The sequence below is a fragment of the Elgaria multicarinata genome, chromosome 3, assembly GCF_023053635.1.
Source record: "Elgaria multicarinata webbii isolate HBS135686 ecotype San Diego chromosome 3, rElgMul1.1.pri, whole genome shotgun sequence".
In the NCBI taxonomy this organism is placed as follows: Eukaryota; Metazoa; Chordata; class Lepidosauria; order Squamata; family Anguidae; genus Elgaria; species Elgaria multicarinata.
The window spans coordinates 77,228,631-77,251,898 of record NC_086173.1 but is presented as its reverse complement, the minus strand read 5'-3'; the positions used below and the strand labels follow the sequence as shown (position 1 = coordinate 77,251,898).

General features: G+C 38.4%; 2 protein-coding genes across 5 annotated transcripts in view; one reads left to right on the top strand and one right to left on the bottom strand.

Moving 5' to 3' along the window:
- The window catches only part of LARS1 (leucyl-tRNA synthetase 1), a 379,820-nt gene that overhangs the window by 79,294 nt on the left and 277,258 nt on the right, over positions 1-23,268 (bottom strand). The gene's annotated exons all lie outside the window — the stretch shown is intronic.
- The window catches only part of RBM27 (RNA binding motif protein 27), a 46,885-nt gene that overhangs the window by 16,696 nt on the left and 6,921 nt on the right, over positions 1-23,268 (top strand). For all 4 annotated transcript variants that reach the window (XM_063120652.1, XM_063120651.1, XM_063120650.1 and 1 more), the window contains 11 exons: positions 2,067-2,201; positions 7,104-7,253; positions 9,588-9,735; positions 12,298-12,448; positions 15,568-15,831; positions 15,976-16,116; positions 18,881-19,000; positions 20,250-20,324; positions 20,443-20,607; positions 22,374-22,478; positions 22,585-22,776. In XM_063120652.1, the coding sequence (XP_062976722.1) occupies positions 2,067-2,201; positions 7,104-7,253; positions 9,588-9,735; positions 12,298-12,448; positions 15,568-15,831; positions 15,976-16,116; positions 18,881-19,000; positions 20,250-20,324; positions 20,443-20,607; positions 22,374-22,478; positions 22,585-22,776 (1,646 nt within the window). The remainder of the gene's footprint in view (positions 1-2,066; positions 2,202-7,103; positions 7,254-9,587; positions 9,736-12,297; positions 12,449-15,567; positions 15,832-15,975; positions 16,117-18,880; positions 19,001-20,249; positions 20,325-20,442; positions 20,608-22,373; positions 22,479-22,584; positions 22,777-23,268) is intronic.

Below are 23,268 nucleotides of genomic sequence, written 5' to 3'. Positions count from 1 at the left end.
GCAGGTGTGGTTTGGTGTCAGGGAGATGGCCAACTGTTAAGATTGATATTTTAAAATCATGACACTGGCTCTTCCTATTTCTAGGTCATCTGTAAAGTGATACTATTTTTTAAAAGCTCCAGACATTTAAAAACCAGTATAGCAGAATACAGAGTAAACATAACAGTGTTCTATTAAAATGTCTTGGATGGGTTTTTTTGTAAAGAAAATAATAATAAAAAATGCATCCCAGTGAAATCATTATAATGTTCTTAGTTGAAACAGTTGATCCCAGATGCAGAATTGCATTGAAGCGGTGCTGGTAAATGCTAGCTCTCCAGCCAAACAGGGGGTCTGACTGTCTTGCTTTTATATATCACTGGCATGCCTTCAAGTATTCTTCTCAACTGTGAATGTTTAGAAGCATTACCATGGTTTGATAACCACTAACAACCTGGAAAGAGAATCCATGGTTTGTTTTGAGGTTGTGAACTCTGGCTTGTTTAAACAATGAGTTTTCACTACATGGATTGTTCATGGGTTATTTTGCCAAGCTACAAAGGTGGCGGGCAAGAGTAGTAAAAAAACAAAAACAAAACAGTCACTCTACATGCCAGTGTTACAGTATCACATAGGCATTTGGAATACAGGGAGGAAAGGGGTGAAAGAGGAGGTAAACAAACAACCCAGAGATTGAGAAAACAGTGTTAAATCATTTGCTTGCTAGAGAAAGCTTGAGTAGGGCAATAAACCATGGATTAGCATTATGCATGAACCAGGTCAATGTGTGGCGAAAGAGCAGTCTCCTCAACTTTATGCATTTCTGTAAAGCATGTTAAGGTACTGGTTGTATCAGGAAATTTGACAGTTATTTTAATTTGAAATTTTAACAGTGGATACTGAAAAAAATTAAGGGCACTAGTGGGAGGGGGGCAGCTTTCCTGATATCAGCTGTAACAATAACAGGTGCTCTGTCATGGCATTCTGACTTTTGTTAAAATGTTAGTAACATTTTGAAAAATTAGTCAGACCTCTCAACCTAATGTTTCTTTATATGAACTCCGAGAACTGCAGGTTCAGATCTTAGTTACTGAAACCATTTATAAGCCACTGTGCTCTGGTGGATTAAGAGACCCAGATTCAGATCCCAGCTCAGCCATGAAACTCAGTGACTGGCCCAAGGTCACCCACATCTGACAGTCTAATGTATCTCACAGAGTTGTGAGAAAAAAATGGTAACAAGGCAGGGATGAATCATGTACACTGCCCTGAGCTCCATGGAAGATATATATATCGATATATATTCATTTCTTATTTATATGTACACCAATGAGGGAACTTCAGTTGTTGTTCACTTTAAAAATATAAGAAACAAATACATTAAAACGTTACAAATAATGTTGTGCGTAACACTTTACAAAGTGCAGGAGAACAGATCCTGTCTGTAAAGAGCTCACAATCTAATATAGCAGAAGAAGGGGAGAGAAATAAAGGCAAGGCTAAACAAGGAAGAATATGCATTTGTTGCACATACTTGTGCTTAGTTTCATTAATGTATGGGGACTAATGGGTTGTGCCAGAGGCTTCACAGAAAATACGGTTTGGAGGAGGAATTTGGGGAGGTGGCATCATACAGATTTTTTCAGGGCAGCTCAACTACAAGGGGCAGCTACAGAGAAAAAGGAGTCATTTGAGAGAGCCAAGGAGCCTGGTGGAGTAGAATACAGGAATGTCTAAGCAGGGATGTATTGGAATATAGGAACAGAGATGGGAACAAGGCCATGGAAGGCTTTGAAGAAACGAATAAGGAACTTATACTGCGTGTAGAAGTGGATAGGAAGCCAATGTAGCTATTGAGAAGTATATTGCATGGTCAGAAAAATTAGGGTGTAGATGAATTTGGTGACAGAGTGATGATAGGTATGGGGACTAAAGGAATCAACAAAGAAAGGTGGGAGAGGAGTAGGGCATGAACTAGACTAGAGCGTTCTGCTTGGGAGTCCTGAAAGGAAAGGGCATATTTTTAAGAATTGTAAATAGAGAAGTGACGTGACTAGACTTCTTAGCATTTTTATGTTTCATTTTAGGGCCTCCTTTATCACAGTCGAGTTTAATCAACAGTCGTGACCAGCCAGGAACAACTCCAGTGCCCAGCCTTGCACCAGTGGGAGCAAGACTACCTCCTCCACTACCCCAAAACCTACTATATTCAGTATCAGAACGTAAGCAAATACAGTTGTTTTTTTAAATATATCTTGGATTGTGCCAGCATTATAATGTCATTAACACAGGGGTCTCATATCTTTTGTTAGGGTCACTCCTCACAGAAAAAATGTTTTTACCATATGTGACAAGTTTACCTGCCTTTTATGATGTTCATACTGCATCAACCTATGTTGGGATTTCTGCCATATTGGCAGAGCGTACACGGGACCTATGTTTGTCATATGCACCATACATATGATTATGTGTAATAATTAAATGCCCTATATAAAAATGATACCTGTTCAGGATATTCACCATGTTTAAAATTATGAATTTAGTGGGACTTAATCCCATGTAAGTATGCATAGGGTTGAAGTCCTAAGGAAAGGGGACAGATGTGTCTCTCGGTATAAATGTCTTGTTGTGCAAGTGTGTGTGTGTGTCTGTGCATTGTGGTTCATGTTTGTGTATGTGAATGAATGCCTTGGGGCTTGTGAGTGCGCTTTTTGTGGGGGCTGTGTTGTCTGATTCATACACACATGGCACTCATGATTTCAAAGACAGCTTATTTCGTTTCCTTCTCTGTGCAATGTGGGTTGTTGGAATGAAAAAAATGGCTTCAAAGGAGTACTTTTGCATGGGTTGTTACAGTATGCAAAAGGATGGATTTTGAATGTTCTGAGAACTTGATGCTGTGTCTTATGATGGGTTATGTCAGCACTGCAAGTAGTCTATAATTGTTAGACATATATTGTTGGGAGGGAGAGATGTATGATATCACTGCTGTATAGTCCAGAGTTGTTATCTAGAAGCCTAGTGTGTTGCATTGTTTCTTTGTTGTTGTTTTTAGGGAAATGCAGGGGGAGGGATAGGACTGTGATCTCACTGTTTATAAACACCATGTGTACTGTATAAAAACCTGAAAATCTCCATAGTGCCCCATATATCTGATGAAGTGGGCTATAGTCCACAACAGTTTTTGCCAGAATAAATTTGTTAGTCTTTAAGTTGCCACAAGATACTTCATTGTTTTGGCCACTAATAAAGTTTTTTTTATGCAGAAGATGGAGACGTGCTCCTGGTAGTTCCACATGGACCTATGGTCCACCAGTAAAAGAGCCTCCAGTGTAGTGTTTCCCTTCCTGTGGAATTCCCTGTCTTTGGAGGTTAGGCAGGGGCCAAAGTTGAGTTGATTCCGGCACCTCCTGAAAACATTGTTATTTCAGGAAGTCTTCTGTGAGTAACCAACCATGGTTTTATCAGAATAGCCATTTTTATTCTTTTATCCTTTTATTCTATCTGCTGTTCACCTCTCTGAAATCTTTTGGATCTGGAGCGGTATACAAATATTGTAATATATATATATATATATATATATATATATATATATGGGTGGAGCATCTGTAAAACAAAAGGATATTTTGCAAGTTTTGGATGTTTAATTTGAGTTGGTGTCAGTCTTCAGGCTCCCTCCCCAGACTTTGTATAAAATAAATAATCCAATTCAAGTACAGGATGCTTCTCATCTCTAATGCACATGCATGTAGATATGTGCACACAGCAATACAATGCACAGATTGTCATTTACATGCTATGGAGGCTTGTTATGAACATAGTGTAAAGCAATTCTGTTTTACTAGCATAAAATTATTTACTTCATTTTATTACATTTATGTTCTGCTTTTCCTCCCCATTTTTACCCTCACGCCAATCCTGTGTGGTAATTTAGGCTGAGAGGTAGTGACTGGCCCAAATAATCTCATTATTATTATTATTATTAATATTATTAATACTACTAATAATAATAATTTATTTATATAGCACCATCAGTGTACATGTACTTTCATTAGAAAGTGGGTGGGTGGGTGGGGGGCATTAGCTTATCCTCCTCAGGCAGCAAAATGACCTGGGCCAGCACTGGGCTGTGTATGTCTTGTTTGGCTGTTGCATCTGAATGAGGCAATGAGTCAGTCTATGTCTCTTTCTTGAGTGTAAGTGTATGAGAGAGTTTGTCAATGTGTGTGTTTTCTGTGTCTGTGTGCTTTATGCTGTAAAAGGAGAAGCTTATGTTTGTATTTTGAGTTTTCAACCATGGAAAAGATATGTCTTTTACTTCCAAGAAAGCATGGAAATTGATTTCCACTAAAACACATAGTGAAAAATGTTTTTGCATTATTATTGTACATTGTTGACTGTGTGTGTGTTGTGTTGTGTGTGAGTTTAGTATTGGAAACAGAGTAGGAGGTTCAGTATAGATGGGTACCCTGGGGCCCATCATGGCCTTGAGGTGGCCCTGGTTGTGTGGCTCTGAGGATATCATTATTAGCAGTGGAAGCATCATATTTTCAGTAGTTGTGTGAACACCCCACTGTTCACGCATGATTCTCTGTGGAATGAAAGTTGTTTCTGGAACAACAGTCCAAAGGAATGTTTTTGTGTGGCTGTGATTTCCCCCACTCCCTCCTTTGCATGTATACTCTTCAAAGTTTATGTGCTTCAGTCCATCGTTTCTGTGGTATGGGTTGCTGGGTGTTGGGGATTCAGAGACTGTTCCCCCTCCTGTGACCCCTTGGCTCTGCCTCTGCTGACCTGTCCACCATGACCCCAGTCAGATTAGCCACGAACCTCCACATTTTCTGGGAATATTGTTAGGTAGATCCACTATAGGCTAGCCTTTTTCCAGTTGACTTCCTCTAGTAGTAGTTTAGTAGCAGTAGTTATGTGCCCTCAAGTCGACTTCGACTTATGGTGACCCTATGAATCAGCGACCTTCAGTCGCATCTGTTGTAAACCACCCTATTCAGATCTTGTAACTTCATGTCCAAATCTTCCTTTATGGAGTCAATCCATCTCTTCTTTGGTCTTCCTCTTTTCCTAGCATTGTTGTCTTTTCTAATGAATCATTTTTCTCATTATATATCCAAAGTATGATAATCTCAATTATTATTATTATTATTATTATTATTATTATTATTATTATTATTATGCCTTTTTCCCAATATTGGGACTCAAGGCAATCTTACAAATTAAAACATGTATTATTAAAACATATAGAAATATACAAAAAAATTAAATATAATTAACATACTACAATATTAAAACGTTTAAAATACAACATTTTTTAAAAAAAAAATCAGTATATACATATAACACATAAACAGAGGTCCAGCCTACTCCCCAAAGGCCTGCCGAAACAACAGAGTTTTAGCCTGTCTTTTAGTGAGAGTTTTGGCTTATATTTGTTCTAGAACCCACTTATTCGGGTATCCGCAAAACTCTCTTCCAACACCACATTTCAGATGAGTTGGATCTTCCTCCTATCCACTTTTTTCACTGTCCAACTTTCATATTCATACATGGAGATTGGAAATACCGTGGTTGGAATAATTCTGATTTTGGTTTCCTATCTTGTAAAGATTTTTCCAAATCTCTCATTGCTGCCCTTCCCAATCCAAACCTCCTTTTGATTTCTTGACTATTGTCTCCATTTTGTTTAATAACTGTGCCAAGATAATAATGCTTGACTAGTTTGATTTCCTCATTTTCAACTTTAAATTACGTAAGTCCTCTGCCATTGCTTTAGTCTTATTGATGTTTAGCTGAAGTCCTGATTTTGTGCTTTCTTCCTTAACCTTCTTCAGCATACATTTCAAATCATTGCTAGTTTCTGCTAATAATATGTTGTCATCAGCATATCTTAAATTGTTAATGTTTCTCTGTCCGATTTTCACCCCTCCTTCATCTTGATCTAAACCCACTTTCCGTATGAAATGTTCTGTGTATAGATTAAACAACCCGGTCTCACGCCCTTGCCAATGTGAAACCATTTGTTTTTTCCATATTCGGTCCTTACCGTGGCTTCTTGCCCAGAGTATAAATTACACATCAGTACAATCAGATGTTGTGGCACCCCCATTTCTTTAAAAACATTCTGTAACTTTCCGTGATCTACACAAGCAAATGCTTTGCTGTAGTCTACGAAGCACAAAATGACTTTCTTTTGGAATTCTTTAGTCCATTCCATTATCCAACGTATATTTGCAATATGATCTCTAGTGCCCCTGCCTTTCCTGAATCCAGCTTGGAGAACTTCCATTTCTTGCTTCATATATGGTAAAAGCCTTTGTTGTAGATTCTTCAACATTACTTTGCTGGCATGGGAAAATAATGCTATGGTTCTGTAGTTACCTAAAATCCCCTTTCTTTGGAATTGGGATGTATATTGAACATTTCCAGTTTATGGGCTATTGTTTAGAAGTAGTTTATATGGATTTAAATTTAGATCTTTTTGCACCAGAGGTGCACAACCAGTGGCTCAGAGGCCACACACAACCCTCCAATCCCTTCACTAATCCCATCACCAAATCCCAACCACTTGTACTCATACCACCATCACCACCCAGAGATCCTCAAACAGATTATTCTTTCCCTGCTGCTGCTAATACTAGCAAGGGAAGAGCAATCTGTATCAGGATTGCTGGTATGTGTGTGCATACATGTGGGTATATGCCTACCCCAGAGCCAGCATCTTAGCAGCCCTCAGGGCAGAAGAGTTGTGTTGCCCCTATTCTATATAAAACATACAATGGTGCAGAAATTTCTGAAAGAGGATGTCAAACTTTATTGAAATAACATGTATTACAATTTAAGAGTATCTTGCCAGTCTTTGAGTTTTTAAACTGTTTGCTAAAATTGGTGGGTGCTCTTTATGTCTTTTTCTATTGATGTGTTTTAACTGTTTTGCTTTTATGTCTTGATTATAATTTTGTATTTTATCTTGAGCACTATTTGTAATAGAAAGATGGGATATAATTAATTAATAAATTAAATTCCTAATCTATAGGTTACATAAGGGATTTTTTTAAAAAAAAAATTAATCAGAAATCCATTCTAGATTTTTCTTCTTTCTTTTACAATAGATACATATGAACCAGATGGCTATAATCCAGAAGCTCCTAGTATTACCAGTACTGGCAGATCTCAGTACCGCCAGTTCTTTTCAAGGACACCAATGCAACGTCCAAATCTTATTGGCCTAACATCTGGTGAGATGGATACCAATCCAAGAGGTGAGAGTTTGTTTCTCGAATCTAAATTTTGAGAGGCTTGGTTGGATATTTGCTTTGTAAAGCAGCATTATAGGATTCGGTATTCTTAGATAATGGACCCAATGGCTAGGTACACAAAACACAATAAGCAGCAGTGGGTTTTGAGACACATTTGTTTTAGAGTGGCTTGTGTTGTCTGAATTTGGCCAGAAGGGGTTGTCTGTAGTTAAGAAACCACACTGCTGGGTTCAGACAACACAACAAGCCACTCTGAAACAAACATGGCTTACAACCTACCATGGCTTACCACGTTGTGTGAACGGAGTCAATGCTAATGAAGGTGCTGTCCTTGTCTTGGAATTCCATGTATGATGCTTCCCCCACTACTTCCATTTTTAATTTGACGAGGGCTTGGTGAGAGAATCACATTTCCAGGCTGTAGAACTTATCAGATGGATGTAGACTTGCTCCCTTTTACAAACAGAAGAGACCATGATCCAGTTGAGGGTTCCCCTGAATTAATTTTCTCCAATTTCCCCCTTCCCCCAGAATCACTTCAAATGCTCTCTGAAATAACTTTTCAGGGAGATACAGTTGGGGGGCGGGGAACCTCTGTGTTCCTTCTTTAGTGGAAAGAGCCATAGCCAGATTTCTCCCATGGGTAATCTAATTCAGCCTTCCCCGAACAGATTTTTTTTGTGTGTGGGGGGGGACACTACAGCTCCTAGCATTCCTAACCATTGGCCATGCTGGCTGAGGGTGATGGAAGTTGAAGTCCTCTGGGGGAATCAGGTTGGGGGAGAATGGTCTAGATCAAGCCTAGTACCTTTATAGCCATGCTGCTTGTTCTCTGTTGTAGGATAGGATCCATATTTTTAGTATTACAGACTGAAAATGTATTTGATGCCTAGCTTGATCTATCCTGAAGGCGCTATAACTGTTCACATGTAACAGCAACAAATCATGGGTTAATTAACCCAAGATTTGCCATGGTGCATGCTGGGCATGCTCCACAGCCAATCGGGAGTTGCTACATGATGTCTGAACCAGGACACTGTAGGTTAATCATGGGTTAAACAACCCACAGTTAACCAACTACTAATTATAGGTCACGTGTAGGTTGTTTAACCCATAATTAACCTATTGTGTCTGTTTGGACATGATACAAAATATTCTAGATGGCCACGGAGCACGCCCAGTATGTGCCATGGCAAATTGTGGGTTAATTAAGCTACAATTTGCCACTGTAACATGCAGACCGGCTCTGTGTGTAAAACAAGCATTAGAATCCCTGCATCTCCAGCAATGGTCTGGATTCATGGATCCAATGTTAAGGTCCAATATACTCGATGCATGATTTTTTAGTTGTGCCAACTTTAATAATATGTCAAATGAGTCGGTTTATGAAGATCTCCCTATTGAAGTTGAGGATACAAGGACTCCTATATTTCTGGTCATCAAGATAATCTGGAATGTGAATGCTGGCTATGGTATCTTAAGTATCTACCAATACTTCAATCTCCCCCTGGGGTTGTTGAACCTGCTAAGCCAAACTGTACCAGGAGATAACCAGTATAACTAATTAGCAGTCTTGGAAAGCTTCCAGTGAGTATCTGGCCCTCATTTACAGACACAGCCATTGTTTCATTATCTCTGTGCAATGGCTCAAGTAATCAGAATTCTTAGTCGTGATCGGGCTTTCACATAAACAACAGTCCTGAAATAAGTGCTTTGTGGGAGGAACCTCCAGCCCAAGGATATCCATTTTTTGGTATTTCCTGTTGTAGAACTACTAGAAATATTGGTCCAGTTTGCACTCAGGCTGTTTTTGAACCATGGGTTACCATGAGTGAGCCAATGTGCTATTTCATACAGCTCGATCATTCCTACTTGGTTCCTCCTGTTGGCGGGAGCAGCTAAACAAGCCAGGAATGGAGCATCTCTGGCTTATTTAGCATTACATCCAAGCCTGGAACTCTGACTTGACAGGGGAGAATGTAACGTTAAGCAAGCCAGGAATGGAGCATCTCTATATCTGCTCCTGCTGGCAGGATGAATCAAGTGGGAGTGATCGAGCTGTGTGAACTGGCATACTGGCTCTCACAGTTTTTAAAAAAGCCTAGGTTACTATTGCATGCAAACTGGGCCATTGAGTTTGTAATGCCCCCCTCCCTGCCCCTGCAATGACTTCAGCTCCATTTGTGTGTTTCTTAAGGAAGTTCATGCATAGGCAGCCAATACAACTATAAGTCCTCTTTTTAAAAAAGGTTTGTTCTTCATTGTTCATGCATTTTCATTTTATAAAGAAATGCTTCCAGTCCACTGCAAATATACAAGCCTTTGCTTTCTTTCTAGCTGCCAATATTATCATCCAGACTGAGCCTCCAATTGGCATTGCAAGTAACAGCAGTAATGTATCCAGAGTGGTGCTTGAGCCAGACAACAGGAAGCGAATTTCAAACGCTGTAGAAGGGCCATCTCCAAAGAAACCTTGGATTGCAAAGTAAGAGTTTTATGTGTTGGTAAAAGTAGGCAAACTGAAATCAGCTCCACTCTGCAAGAAAATCACTTGATCTGATTTGAGGGAATCTTTATGAGAAATATTGAAAAATTCCTCTTGTGTTTTAATAACGTTACAGAGAATATATAGAAAGGGGCTTGGAATTTTGTATTTTGATTTTGTATATGCTATAACCCTACTCACCTTCAGTGCCATGTCATGATATTGCCAATTTAGTTGAGTTTTAATTTTCACTGTGTCCTCAGGGGCAGGACAGGTTACCATATATCCTTATCTCACTTTGTTCTCAAAACAACCTTGTGAGGTAGATTAGACTAAAGATCACTTAGTTTTATGTGTTTACAGCATGCCCATCATGCTTGTGCAGAAAACACCATGTTTAAAACTTAAGCACGTGTCAGCAAACCCATGTAATGGTGACCAATGGCCAATCACTGCTCCTTTGCCTGTATCTTCATGTAGTTAGCTACCTTGTTTGGTGACTTTGACAAATTTCCTCTTCAATACTGTGGTGAGGCCCTAAGAGAAGGGCTTTGTCCAGGACTATCTAGTGAATCTGTCTGGTCAAGAATTTTCACTTATTTATTCATATTCAGGTTTTGCTCTCTGTAGCAGTAAACTGGCTCCATGTTGTGTGCAGTGGCTGGGACATAATATGGGTGCTGGTTGAAATACTTCCCTAATGGTTGGCATATTACTCAGCCGGTGGTCTTGAAAACTAGGAAAAACTGGCCTTCCATAGCCCACCTCCGATCCTTTAATTCTTGATGTAGAATATTAAACCTAGTAAGCTGAAAAGGCTGGAAGGAGATTACACAAAACATCAGTGCTATAGATACCAATACAGCTAGATAAACTTGTAGTGCATCCACATTGAAAATAAGGTGTGCAAGTCTGCAGGTAAAGGAAACTAAAATCATCACCAGGTGGAACATTTTCCTTTATTTTATGAAATAATTAAAAATTCTTAAAAATAAAACAACTGAAAGGTGACATAGTGCCATATAAAAACTGTATAGAAATGCATATCCTGCTTTTCTTTATAAAATAAACTTAAATGTGGCTTATGCTTTTGTGTAAGAGCAGGATAAAACAATTCAGCATAGAGACAACACTTTGACCCACACTAAAAACTCCCCCCCCCCCCAAAGAAAAGTTCTCATTAACTGTCTTAAAGAGAGGGAGCCAACTGAACCAATCTAGGAAATGAATTTTACGACCTGGTTGCCTCTATAGAAAAAGCTCTGTGAAATTCAAAGTCATGAATGCTATGGTGAGAATCAATAGAGAAATTATTCAACTTCACCCTTAGAACATGAAACTATACAATGAAATTGACAGGCACTTCAGGTTGAACAAAAATAAATACTGCTACATACTAGGGGTGTGGGCCACCCACACAATTCAGTTTGGATTCTGGTTCAGAAAGCAGCTTGATTTACCTGAAACAGATATGGACATGCCCAATTTTACTGTGGGCCAAATGCAAATCTCAAATCAGAAATCCAAAGCTTCTTGCTTCCCCTTGAATCTCATTAGAGATCAACATACAGCATGCAGTGGAAGTGGCCCCTAGGTAAGAAACCTGCAGAAACTTGCTACTACGAGGAGGGCTTTCTCCGCTGTGGCACCCCGGTTGTGGAATGAGCTCCCCAGAGAGGTCCGCCTGGCGCCTACACTGTACTCCTTTTGTCGCCAGCTGAAGACCTTTTTATTCTCTCAGTATTTTAACACTTAATTTTAACTTAAATTTAAATTTTTCTGTTCTAACTCTGTATTTTAATCTTATATCAATTTTGCTGCGTGGTTTTATCCTGGTTGTGCTTTTTATACTGTATTTTGTATTTGTGCTTTTAATCTGTTAGTTGTTTTATTATGGTTTTAATTTTTGTGAACTGCTCAGAGAGCTTCGGCTATTGGGCGATATAAAAATGTAATAAATAAATAAATTTCTGGAAGCCTAGTGCACTAGTTTTGTGGTGGGAGAGTCTTCCAGTTGTGGGTTTTGGGAAGTGATTTTTCCCTTCCTCTTTTGGGTGGGTGTGTTGGGGGGATTTGTATGAAAATGGCATGTATCATAGAGGTGTCCCTAGGCAGGAAACCTGCAGATTTTCAGAAGGATAGGTGTAGGGGCAAGGGAATTATGATTAATGAAAATCAGTTTAAGGGTTTTTTGGTTTTGGTTTCATTCAACTAGCACCAAAGTTACAAAAAGTGCAATCAAGTAGAGGTGGATAATGAATGATGCACTTACAGTGGGAGTGAATGTGGAAAATGTGAATGAATTGAATTTTACTGCATTTTATCTAAATAAAATGTGTTCTAGAAACTGCATTTAAGTTTTGAGTCTTGGTTTATATCTCACCCTTTAATCCCAACTCTTTGTTACAAATCCATTGGTAAGAATACTTTGATAGCTAGGAAGAAAATTAATTGGCAATAGCAAGGGAGAGTGGGAAATCACTCTTCTACTTTTCATTTACATTTCATGTTGTTGTTTTTTAAAGTTAAGATACAAGCTTTACATTTGTTTTTTTTCCTCAGGCAAGCTAATAACCAGAATAAGCCAGGATTTCTGAAGAAGAACCAGTATACAAATACCAAATTGGAAGTTCGTAAAATACCACCAGAACTAAACAATATTACTCAGCTTAATGAGCATTTCAGCAAATTTGGAACAATTGTCAACATTCAGGTAATGCAGTTATGCTACAGTGTTGCTGCAGGGGGGCAGATTAGAACCAATGGGTAGAAATTGGAGAGAACCAGGTTTTGGCCAAATATTAAGCGAAACATCCTAACAGTGCAACTGGATAGTTGAACAGATTGCCTTGGGAGGGGTGGAAGGTATTTAAACAGTCTGGATGATGTTTGATCCTACATTGAGCAGGGGGTAGACTAAGTGCCTTCTATAATACTTTCATGTTAAGAAGAGCTCAGTTGGAATATTTGGGGACCAAGCTACATATGCTTCTTTGTCCCAAACTACATTATTAAATCTATCTCTAAATTATTTCTTGAAGAAGCACTATTTATCCAAAAATCACATGGAGTTAATTGATCCCATAATACTTCTGTTATGTTAGGAAGCTAGCTCATTACTATAGCAGTGAAATTTATGTTTTGTTGAGGAGGTTGCTGATTCATAACTTCATAACACTATAATGGTATGCCTTGGGGGAAATGCTGTATGTAGATAGCATCAATTTAGTAATTTGTAACTTTAATTTTTTTATGTAGACATTGAGGCAAAACCCATTCTACAGGACATGCCCCCCACTTTTCTCATACACACATGAATAGAATTCCTGATGTTCAAAAGCCTATAATTAAAAAGCGAGACAGGATTTAAATGATTGGACATTCTCATGTGTTATGCTGGAGAAAAGCTGAGGTCAGCAGCCCCAATTCAAAATAATGTTTTTCCCCCAGAAGGAGCCAAACGTATGAATGCTGGTCCTCCCCTACCTCTACCAGCCTTTTTATTCTATTTTCGCCTTTAGCTATTATGGCTCTGTTTGATGAAAATATAGGTTTGACTTTCAAAGCCCTTCATAGCTTTGGAACAAGGTATCTGAAGGATTTCCTGTCTCCACATGTGTCTGTTCATATTCTGAAATCTCCAGAGACACTTTGAGTTTCCCGATCTTGGTTGTGGTGGTGGGTAATTACCATACAGCCCTTCTCAGTGGTGACACTCTAGGTATAGAATACACTTCCTAGGGAGGCTCTCCTGGTGCCTGTGTTGATGTCTTTCGAAGGCCAGGTGAAAACATTTTTATCTCCCTGAATCTTTTAATATAAACTCTTTTATCTCTGAGATTCTTATGCTGTTTTTCTTAGATTTTTGATTCTGCTGCTTTTAATCTGTAGTGTGTTTGTGTTTTAAAGGTTTTTTTGTGTTCTTTATTTTATATTGTAAGCTACTCTGGATATTTACTTAAAGAGCTGGATATATATTCCCATAATAAATAGCAGCTAAGCCCGATAATTAAAACCTTCCTTTAATTTTGATTCCTATTTTCAATGTTTGTTTTATTTTTTCCTACTGTCAAAAATAGGGTGCAGCACTAGGTGTCATTAACAATGGGGATATTTTAATTGTTAGTTAGTTTAGTTAAGACATACTTTCTGAAATTCCATAAATATATCCCTCACATACCCTTTTTTAACAGTATCAATCTATTATTAGGGTCTAAGAGACCTCTTTAAAGCCATAGCTGAAATTAAACTTAAATGTATTCAAGATAACACCAATTTAGCATTAATAATTTTTAATTAGCATCGCATTTCAAAAGCATAGTTTATCACAAACTATTGGAGTACATTGTACCCCACTATTTTAGCTTACATGCCACATTAGTCTTTCTTCAAAGCCTTTGAAGAGCAAACATGAGAAGGCAAAACAGAAATAAACATCTAGGTGAAATACTAGACTCAAATACTGGATTTGGATGGGAAAAGAAGCATTCGTGGCTTCTCCCCCTGCCCCCGCACATGCCACGCCTGTTGTTTACAAAACTACTCATGCTGCAGCACAGGTTGGCGTGTCATGGGTGTGTGTCATGTTGGCTTTGTAGCCATGCTACAACCCTTGACATGCAGAAGGGGTTGTAAGATGGATAGGAAGCCACCCTCACAGTGTTACGCAGCAGGTTCCCATCACATGCCAAACTACGCTGCAGGGTGGGTAATTATGTCAACAATGGGAGCATACGCGGGGGGAGAAGCCACAATGGCTGTGATCATCTGAACACCCGCATAGTAACTAAAGGAAGGGTTCTAATGTACCCAAATAGCCCAGAAAAGTGGTTTGTTTGTTTTTTGTTTTTACAAAAAATAACATTACAAATATGAAATCAGTGTTGCATATTTATTGTATGAGTGTGTGTAACTGTTGTGGCAACATAAAGCCAATTTGGAGCAGAATTAACCCACTAAAGTAAAATTTACTCCTGGAGTTCAAGAGAAACCTGCAGTGCTTTTTCAGGGGTTTTGTGCACACCAGAAATTTTTATGAAAGGAAAAAAAACCAGGAAAAAAGTCTACTCCAGCACTGTCCAAGTGATATAACCACAGAAAAATGGAAATGATGAGACAGGAAAAATGCTATTTCCTACCCTATATTGAGATGTTGCTAGGGAAAGAATAGTCCCCAATTATATTAGACATTGGGTAGTTCCGCTTTCCCATTCATTCCAGTAGGTGTAAATCAGACTCCTGATAGCTTAATTTTAAATGTAATTCTTTTAAAATTGAAGATGGGGGTATGACACATAAAAGAACAACTGGCCCCATAATTGTTGTGGTGTACATGGAGTATGAAGTTGTTCAGGGCTTGCTAAAAAAGAAAAAACGTTCTTCAAATATTTGAGCAGCTGCTGAGGTCCACAGCAGCCTCACTTAAGCTCGGGAGGCTTAACAGTATAAATATCAAGCTGCCTTATAATTAAGGCATCTTATGCTTTTAAAAACTGTGAAGATTTATGTTGATTAATGCAAGTATTTATATATAGTTAAATTATAGAAAGCACCTTGTTTTCCCTATGGTTTTAATTTCTGGAAATTTTATATTTCTCATTGGAGACTATTTTGAGATTTCGCAAACTCAGGAATGGTTTTTCTGGCAGTTTGTAGGAAAAGGGCTCAGAAACACATTAAAAATGTGGAATTTGCTATCCAGCTTATTTTAAAGGCAGTATTATACCTTACACTTCCTCTTTCTACGTTTTCCAAAGCATGTTGTATGCTTGGTTTTTACACATGGTATTGTTAGATAATGCCTGACATATATTACAAATATTAATTCCTTAGGTTGCCTTCAAGAATGATCCTGAAGCAGCTCTGATTCAGTACTTAACAAATGATGAAGCCAGGAAAGCAATTTCTAGCACAGAGGCAGTGCTGAACAATCGGTTTATACGAGTGCTATGGCACCGGGAAAACAGCGACCAGCAGCCGTTGCAGCCATCCCAACAGCAGCAGCAGACGCCTCCTGCTCTTCAGCACCAGCTTCACCTGCAGCAGCAAATGTTCGCACAGGCTCCAGCTGTAACAATGCACAGCAGTATGCCAAAGGTGTAGTACCTGTGTACAAGCCTGAAGGCTTGTCTTCTTTCCTAAGCCCTTCAGAGAATATTTTGTGTCTGTGGTGCTTAAAAATAGAAAATGTTTTAAGCTACATTCTCAAGGTTTTTTTCTGTTTAATATACATCTTTGCAGGTTACTAAACCACTGACATCAGGCGCCTATGTCCTTAACAAGTCCTTAGTTAAACATCGTCTTGGAGCAACTGGTGGAAATCAGACAGACTCGCAACATTTATTACTTAATCAGTCCAGTGCTTCTGCAGAGGATGCTCAAGTAAGCATATGTGAACATGCAACACCACATGTTAGGTAGCATCTATGAATGCTAAATCTTAAAACATTTTGTACATGGTTAGTGTGTTGCTGTTTGTTTGGTTCTGTCATTAATTTTCAGGCAGTTTTAACGATTCATAACATCTTTAAAAGGAGGTACTGTTATTTTTTTTGGTCTTTTCTGAGTATTCAAATTTATTGGAATACTGGAATGTATTGTTCCAGTATTTAAGAAGCCTTTAGCTGCCAGTTAACCATCTGTAGTAGATTACTCTATTTCAGATGAATAATACACCAAAAACTGCTTCAGCTTTGTTTTATCTTTGGTTTTGTACTAACAATAGCAATGTCCGTGGCTGGGGAATCTGCTTCTTCGGCTTGACAGAGTTCTGCAGTGTATATTACCTGATTTGCATTTCTAGGCTAAGATGCAGCCTTTTCCCTAAGCTCTGGGAACTTTTTTGCGTATTTGGGGGAGGCACAAATTGTGAAAATTAGAACCGAATTTGCACAAATTGTGCAAACTAAGTCGTAATTTGCGCAAATTGCAGGACCTCCTCTCCCCCCAAAAAACTGCAAAATTCCACAAAAATCTGTAAATTGGCCTGTCTTGCTGCAGATAGAGTCAGGTGTCACAGCAGGAATTGAAATGAAGTCTGGGGGTGGGGCAAACCTAGGAAAACCCATCGAACTCCACCCCACCCCAAAACAGATTTCTCTGGCCAAGCAAGATATAGCAAGCAAGATATAGAAATCTACACCAAGCAAGATATAGCACTATGAAAGTGGTATATAAGAGGCAGGAGCCACACTACTGCTTTATAGCAGTATTGAAGTGCACTGACAACTGCTGGGGGCCATTGACATATACCATATACCGCTTTCATAGTGCAATATCCTGCTTGGTGTAGATTAGGCCTCTGACATTCCTAACAAACAATCATTGGTAAAGAAAAAAATCTTTGGATTCACTTTTCACTTTTATTATAAATATAGACTCTCCAAGCATAATCAAGATACAGCATATTACTTAATATATATATTTTTTAAAATGTTATTATGAAGAATTTTTTTAGATCTTAATAGTTTAAGAGGAATAGTATTTCCTAAGCATTTTTTGTTAAAGACTTCAAGTCATAATAGTCCAAAAGGAGAGTTTTCATCTAAGCAACATGTCCTTTATTGCAGCTCAACAAAGGACTGCACCAAGTGGAAGTTATACAAGCCTGGGTAGCTTCTGGATGATAAAGAAGCTACCTCATTGCAAAGTTAGACCATATTTATCCAGGTTTATGTCAAGACTACGTCATAGCCAAAATCTGCTATCCCAGTCTTGATTTCTATAACGTTCCTACAAAGTTAAAACATGTAAGAAGGTTAAACATGTATCTTTCAACCTAGATGAAATTAACTTTGAATAATCATTGAGAAAGCAACTCCTTACTCAAAATCTACTAATTAAGCCTAAGCATATAAAATAATGATGTCTGTACCTAACACAAAAAATGCTCATCAATTAATCAGCAAAAGCTCCAAATACGCTATTGACCTTGAATAATACAGCTCCATGTCTCCTCATTCCTCCCATAACCCCTTTCATTTTTCATGATGAGCCTTAACTCAGCTTTCTATCTTTGGATATCATCCAGGTCAGCTTTCCCATTATTATTTTATATTAGTTACCCAGAATTCATAGTGAACTTGCTTATGTCTGTCTGAATACAATCACCACTTTTTATTTATTGATCTCCAATTTTTAATAATATCATTAAACATTTGGCATTTGCATTTCATAACAAGAAATCTTACATTGCTTTCAGGGAGGTAAGAAAACAATTTCTCAGTAACCTTCCTAGCAATTCCAACAAACAAAATCAACTATTTTCAAAAGATTCAGGACAGTGTCACTGCTGCTGCCAGGCAAACTGTAAAGTACATTTTCTTTAAACTGTAACAGTCATAGCAATTCTTGTTACCCCTTATATACCCTATTGAGTATAAATAGAAAGGAGTCCTGTGTCTCCTTGGATATGTAGTTAATGCAATTATGGGAAAGCTTCTGAAATTAAGAGAGTTAGGAGTAATGTCCATTCAAAATACCTCAGAAATTATGTTCTTCCTTTGAGTGGTTTTGTGTGTTCAGGGGCTTCTCATCCAATAATAGTTCATTCTAGATAACATAAGTAGAGATCGCAGGAAGTTTTTTTGTTAATCTCTTTAAAAAGTGCATCTGAATCTGATAGGAGTCTTGGGGATGCATAACCTGAAAAATATCACCAGAGAAATGCTTATCAGCCCAGTTTGGATGTAACAAAGCTTTATTGTGCACAGGCAGCATACTGGTATAATTGCCCTTTCACTTGTTCTGGGGTCCCCTTGCCAGTCGGAGCAGCTAAACAAACTACAGACGTTCTCCCCATGGTTTGTTTGTCTGGTGTAATGGCAATTTAGTGTTTCCATGGCAACTTGAAACATATAGAAACGCTCATTTCTGGAAAGAGGCAGGTCAGTGAAGTTCACATGAAAGAGCTCCGCCACTTGTAGGAGGAGCCAAGCGAGAGTGGTAGGGTAGGGTGCACTAATATGCTGCTTGAGAAAAATAAGCTAAGCTTCCTGCAGAACCCTGGCTTGTCATGACATCTGACACGGCAATAGTTTGGCTTCATCTTTAAAAGGATAGTTTCTGACCAGTATAAGTAGGTTGCTTGTGCAAAGCTTCATGGCACAACCAATATTTAATCACAAATGGTATTGCTGCTTTTCAGATATTTCCCACTTCTAGCCATGCGAAGATGGTTTATAGTTCCTCTAATTTGAAGACATCCATAAAACCTGGTGCAGCAAATAAATCTCATGATGTCCAAGAAGTTCTTAAAAAGAAACAGGTAACTGTATGCATATTATTGCACTTTATTTGAATCCATGAGCTTTTAAAATAGAATACAATATGTGGCATGCTTTCATTTTAGTTTGAATAGAATGTACCATTTATTTAAGTGTGTCTGGATTCTTGTTTGCATAGCCATCAAACTATTTATTGCATTTTATACCACCCAATAGCCGAAGCTCCCTGGGCGGTTCACAAAAATTAAAACCATTCAAAATATAAAACAAACTGTATAAAAACATGATATAGAATACAATATAAATGCACAACCAGGATAAAATCAGCCACAGTGCAGAAATACAAATTTAAAATACAAATTTAAAACAGCGAAGTTAAAATTAAATTTATAGACTGTTAAAATGCTGAGAGAATAAAAAGGTCTTCACCTGGCATCTGAAATAATATAGTGTAGGTGCCAGGCGAACCTCCTCAGGGACCTCATTCCATAGCCTGCCACAGCAGAGAAGGGCCCTTCTCCTGATAGCCACCTGCCTTACTTCCTTTAGCGGGGCTTACGGAGAAGGACCCGTGAGGATGACCTTGTACATATGGGAGGAGGCGTTCCTTCAGATAGCCTGGCCCCAAGCCGTTTAGGGCTTTAAATGTTAATACCAGCACCTAAATCCAGCAGACGGAGCATTCTTTTTCTTTGGTTCATATGAGCTATGTTTCTTTCAGGCCTGAGTCTATTGTTGTGAGGATTCTGACAATTTCATCTCATTATGTTGGTGAATAAAGCAAAATAGCTGAAGTTTGGGGCTGGGGGTGGTTCTTAAGCAAACCCTGTAAACTTTTCAGCTCCAATCCAGCTTTTGATTCCTGTGGAAGGATTTATGCATGCCCAGCAAGACTTACTTATTTCTATTTCCCTAATTCCACATTAAAACCCAGTTTTACAATCTTTCACCAGTTCAGTAAACACCATGTGATTCAGCAGAGAATGGCTGGTGTTGAAATGAGGTAAAAGTTAATAAAGCTCTGCTGGGCAGGTTGAACTGGCTGTGAGGCATTTTAAAGGTGGGAGCAGCTTTCTAGGAAGCTTAAATACAATCAGTATGAGATCCTTCTCCCAACAGCCACTCAAATTGCATCAGTGGTGGAAGATAATTATGTTCTCCAGTAAACTATTATGCTGCAGTTGGGATCATGATTAAAATTGTACTGTTTATGATATCACCTAAAATGCTGATTTAAATCTGTTTTCCTAGCCATAGTAATTAGGCTAAAAGCATTTGTTTCTTCCTTAGGAGGCAATGAAACTACAGCAAGATATGAGGAAGAAAAAGCAAGAAATGCTAGAGAAACAAATTGAATGTCAAAAGGTATAACTGGATTTTAAAAAAATATTTAACTTTATCATTAACATACGTGTGTGTATGTGCAGGTAATTTGGGTGAAGTCTTTCCAATCTATATGATATATTTATTTTGACTTTCATAGATGTTAATATCAAAATTGGAAAAGAATAAAGCTATGAAACCAGAGGAAAGGGCAGCGCTCATGAAGACTCTGAAAGAGCTAACAGTAAAAATTTCTCAGTTGAAAGACGAATTAAAAACTTCATCTGCCACTTCTACAACATCAAAGCTAAAGTCTAAAACAGAGGTAGGGCTTCTTCACACATGTGTTTTAATATATTCTCATTTTAAAAGCTGAAATTGGCTATTTGTCTATAGACAGCTGTTGTACATGATTAGAGCCACATTAGGGGTCTTTTTATTAAGGTATGATCATACATTGAAGACCCCTTCACACATCATCCATTTGAAGGGTGTTCCATGCATTGAAGGCCAGTTGCCTCCATAACTTTGAAATTATATATTGTTTTAACTTGGTTCATGGTTTAATTTGTTTTTAACTGCATATTTATTGTTTTATACTGCATGCTTTTATCTGTACACCGCCCTGAGATCTTAATGATATAGGGCGGGATACAAATGTTTTAAATAAATAAATAAAAACTGATGTTGCACAGTTCCCTGACCCTTCTTTCCCACCCCCCACCGCCTTGATGTCTACATGTCAAGCATGCATGTCTGCATTGGAGAATACTTTGCACATTGACTTCCATGCTATCTGGGACCTTACACAAGCCTGTGACCCCTTCAAAGCATGGAATCCCCTTCAAGGGGATTATCCATGAAGGGGGTTGTAGTAGTAATAATCTGTTTTTATCCTTTGACCTATGAGATTCCAGTGCAACTCCTGACATCTGACGAATTTCTTGGATTCTAATCCACAAATTATGATATCCAGCAGCTTTTGCAAACCAAGATTTACAGCTGATATTTCAGTGTCATCTTTTTGAAGTAAAAAATCAGCCAAGTAGGAGGTGACTGACAAAGGAATCTGTCATAGGGTTATGATGAATAGTTTGATATAATTTGAATAATAGGAAGCTAGGATCCATGTTGAGGAACATTAGGAAAGGAATCGACAGTCAGACTTTCAATATCATAATGCCTTTATACAAATCTATGTGAAACCTCACTTGAAATAGTATACAGTTCTGACCACCATACCTCAAAATGGTTATTGTAGAGCTAGAAAAAGTGCAGGAAAGGGTAATGATCAAAGTGATCAAGGGGTGGGAGCAACACACCTATAAGGAAAGGTTACAATGTTTGGGGCTTTTTAGCTTATTAAAAAGCAAGGAAGGGGAAACATAATAAAGGTGTACAAAATTATGCATGGTATGGAGAACGTGGAGAGGGAGACGTTTTTCTCCCTCATAATATTAGAGCCCGTTGTCACCCAATGAAATTGATTGGTGGGAGATTCAGAACAGATAAAGTACTTCTTCACCCAGCACATAGATAAGCTATGGAATTTGCTACCACGATGAAGTGAAGGCCACCAAATTGAACTTCTTTGAAGGAGAATTAGACCAATTCATGGAGCATATGGCTATTAATGGCCTTTAATCATTATGGCTATGTATTATCTCCAGTATCAGAGGTAATATATCTTTGTGTGAAGCCTACAAGCAGGACATGTGTGGGAAGGTGCTATTGCATACATATAAAGCTAAAAGTTTGACTCATCAAATGAGAGCCTGCAGTTTGCCTAAGACCTTCAGGAGCCACAGATGATCTGAATCAATGTGCTCACCCCTATTATCAATACTGTGAAACTGCTTTTGTTGCACTTTACCCCACCTAAAAATATTCATTTCTTACTTTTGATATCCCACACTTTCCACACAAGACACCTTACAAGTACTTCTTCCAGAAAGGACTTTGAGCCCTTGAATGGTGGGAAATTGAAATCCAAGAGGAAGCATCTCAACACATTTTATTATAGACAGTTGTAGAATAAAATGCAAACTAAATTGCTTTATTCTCTTTTCTTGCACCTGAAACACTTCAAAGGCACAAAAGGAACTTCTCGATGCAGAATTGGACTTCCATAAAAGGCTGTCTTCAGGGGAAGATACAACAGAATTAAGGAAAAAGCTCACCCAGTTACAGGTGGAGGTGAGTTTACAAAGTTGCTTACCATCTTGGTTGTAATACTCCTAGTATATACTATACAGCACAAAGGTGTATGATGAAATGTATTCCTTTTTTTTCTTCCCTGTAGGCTGCCCGTTTAGGTATCCTGCCTGTTGGTCGTGGAAAAGTGATGTCTGCTCAAAGTAGAGGGAGAGGACGAGGTCGTGGAGGGAGAGGGAGAGGTGTAGTGAATCACATGGTAGTGGACCACCGTCCCAAAGCGCTAACCATTGGGGGCTTTGTGGAAGAGGAGAAAGACGAATTGCTACAGCACTTTTCAGTAAGTCAACACTTTGCAATTCAAATGTGATTAAAATCTCTATTCAGTTTCTTTTCAGTACTCTGGAATTATATAAAGGCATGGATGCTCTAAAAGTGAATTTCCTTCATTTTAACTGCAGTATTGCTTGGTTTTATGGTTGAACTAACCTGCTTCCTAATTGAAATGGAGTTGCATCCTTCGTCTACGTTTGGTTTATTTTCAAAGGAAATGAACTGTCCCAAGCAATATTTGGCTGTAGCTTCTACTTTGTCTTTCCTTTCAGACCCCTGATCTATGGGAAACTGCTTATCCATGCAGTTGGAACTGTCTGGATAAGGAACAGTTGGACAGTTCATTGGAATTGTCATGGGTTCAAAGCTGTTCTGGATAACGTTGCATATTCAACAACCTTGAAGTCACTCTAGGGTGACTTGACTTTACACTCCCAAGTGAAACTAGTTTTCATACTAGAGCTTAATGCCAAGCAAATGCCACCACTTCAGCCCTTTC